The 2,464-nt window shown below is 42.2% G+C and overlaps 1 protein-coding gene across 2 annotated transcripts in view; it reads right to left on the reverse strand.

Annotated features, from left to right (window-relative positions):
- CENPI (centromere protein I) overlaps positions 1-2,007 on the reverse strand; it is a 73,306-nt gene extending 71,299 nt beyond the window's left edge. For both annotated transcript variants that reach the window (XM_079124057.1, XM_079124056.1), the window contains exons 1-2: positions 1,909-2,007; positions 23-240 (exon numbers count right to left, since the gene is read on the reverse strand). In XM_079124057.1, coding sequence (XP_078980183.1) covers positions 23-227 — 205 coding nt within the window. In that variant the 5' untranslated portion in view covers positions 228-240; positions 1,909-2,007. The remainder of the gene's footprint in view (positions 1-22; positions 241-1,908) is intronic.
- Positions 2,008-2,464: the final 457 nt, after the last annotated feature.

Genomic DNA, 2,464 nt, shown 5'->3' on the forward strand with positions numbered 1-2,464 from the left:
ATAAGGAAAACAATGTCTTTACCCTTTTCAAAATATTCCAATGTTATTTGCAGAGCATCTTCAGCTTGATCATCAGCATGTTCACAATCTTCCACTGTGTTTTGTTTCAAGATACTCTTTGAGTTGCTTGGTTTTGCTTTCCAGGCTGAGAGATTGGTCTGACAACTACTAACCTGCGAAGTTCTGTTTTGTGCCTGGGAATTCTTGACTCTCTTTTGAGGTGACATTATTACATATGTTCTATACAGAAACAAGTGTCAAGTTATCATTGTTATCATTAGTCAAACAATACTTTTTCCTCCACAAAGACAGGGACCATATCTGCCTATATTCCCACACTTAGTACCTAGTGCCTAGCACACAAAAGACATGCAATTAATAAGTTCAAAACAATTTAGGAAATAAAACCTATAGGTTAATTTTTTCAGAAAGCCCTTAACCTAAATAGAAACTAACAACTGGCCAAGGTAATATTTATCAGCTGAACTGTGAGAAACTTAAAGTGTCCTCTTAGAATGGCTATATAATATAAGCAAGTCCAAAATTAATATACCTCATGAACTCAACTTACTTTCTCCACTTCTATTTTCTGCACTCCTCCTTGATTTTGCTTTTAATCATTATGGTCCCCACTTTGTCAGTGCTCAGTTAAAATTACATAGTTAAAAAGCCAAATTTGGATCCATACTAAGCATTCTCAAGGCAGAAACATTCTCCATTTATTAATGCTATGTGTTTAGTAAATAATTACTGAATATTGTCTATATGCCAAGCACAATTCTAGTTACCAGGGATAAAATAATGAAACAATCAAGGTCCCTACATTCATGAAACTCACACTGTGGAGAGAGGCTGAGGGAGAAGTGAGAATCAATAAATAACAAATAATAATAAATATAATACAGAGATGTGATAGAAATAGGGTGGGGTGGAAATCTACTTTGAAATAAGTGTTCAGAGAAAGTCCCTCTGTGGTAACCCTTAAGCTGATATTTGAGTGTCAAGGAACCTACCATGTAAGCATCTATTGCAAGAGTATTTTATAGGGAGGGAAAAGGAAAACATTTGAAGACTTTAAAGCAAGAAAGAGCTTTGTATGTTAATGAAACAGCAGCAACACCAGTTTGGTGACAGTGCCCAGAGGCAAGGGGTGGTGAGAGTCAGAAAGGCAGCCATGGAGTATATCGTACTGCACCTTGTAGGCCAGCAGTAAGGAGTTTGGATTTTTCGCACAGGAGGAGGAAGAGGAGGTCGGTCTTCAGGGGAGGGAGCAATATCTGATTTGTGTTTTAAGACCATTTTATCTGCAGTATGGAGACGAGAACATCAGGAGTCAAAGAGCGGCAAGAGACCACGTAAAGGTCCTTGCAGAAGTCCAGAAGATGAATCACTAGTCTGCACTAGGCCTAAGATGTGGTGGAAAAAGACTGAATTCATGATACGTTGTGGAGGTAGAATGGGCGGCTACAACAAAAGAATGAGATGTAGGAAAAAGAAAGAGGAGAACCAAGAATGAATTATAAAAATTTGGCTTCAAATAGGAAAAACGAAGAATGCTCGAATGACACTTACTCAACCCCACCTACCTAGAACAGTAGAGTAATATATGTATCCAATCCAGTGGGACGGTCCAACTCGTAGTAGTTTACTAGAGTGCTAAGAAAGAAGGTGGGGAAGCAGTTTCTGACCCCATGGGGTGAACCGTGTCAGTGCTTGCCTAGGACCACTCTCACAACCTGCTGAAGCAGAGAGCGAAATTATCAAAGACGGCACCCATTAGGCAAATTCATGAGCTGGAAGAAAACCCGACCCCAGTTATCCTTCGCAATACAGTACCGCCCTCGGAAGTTGGGATATTCTCCTCGCTCTCAGAGGCCCTATTTCGCGGGGTGTTTAAAAGTTCCTCACCTGACACACTCTTCAGCCACAATCTTGGATTCTGAAAGCCACCTCCCAAATTCAAAGACGCGGGCCGCGACCCGCGCATGCGTTTCCGCGGAGATCCGGGAGGCGACTGGGCGGAGTGACGTGTCCTGCTGAAGCCTGATTGGTTGGAATACAGTTCTATGGCGGGAGTCTGCGCGCGCGCAGATAATGACGCAGACCCAATTACGGAGAGCGGTTTGCCCCACCTACGTAGGCCTGGGGAAACGCAGAGAGTGGGCCGTTGCTGCTGGAGTTAGCTGATTGGATGGCGTTCTCACTCTTCTAATAATGTTCTCATTCGTCATTTTGCGTAGAAGCGGGTAACTGGTGTCCGGATTCTTAAATTTAACATGATCGATTATAGTGTTCATTTTGCCCATATTGACCCCAAATATCAATTTGAGTCTGCAGGAAAATATGAGACCGCAAACTTCACTGTAAAAGCAATTTCTCTCATGCTGAGATTTAAAGGGTGCAGTCGCTCTCCTCCTGTGAAGCTAGGGGGTTGGGAGGAAAGTTATGCCCTCCTTTTACCTAG

The sequence above is a fragment of the Sciurus vulgaris genome (genome assembly GCF_902686455.1).
Source record: "Sciurus vulgaris genome assembly, chromosome: X".
Lineage (NCBI taxonomy): Eukaryota > Metazoa > Chordata > Mammalia > Rodentia > Sciuridae > Sciurus > Sciurus vulgaris.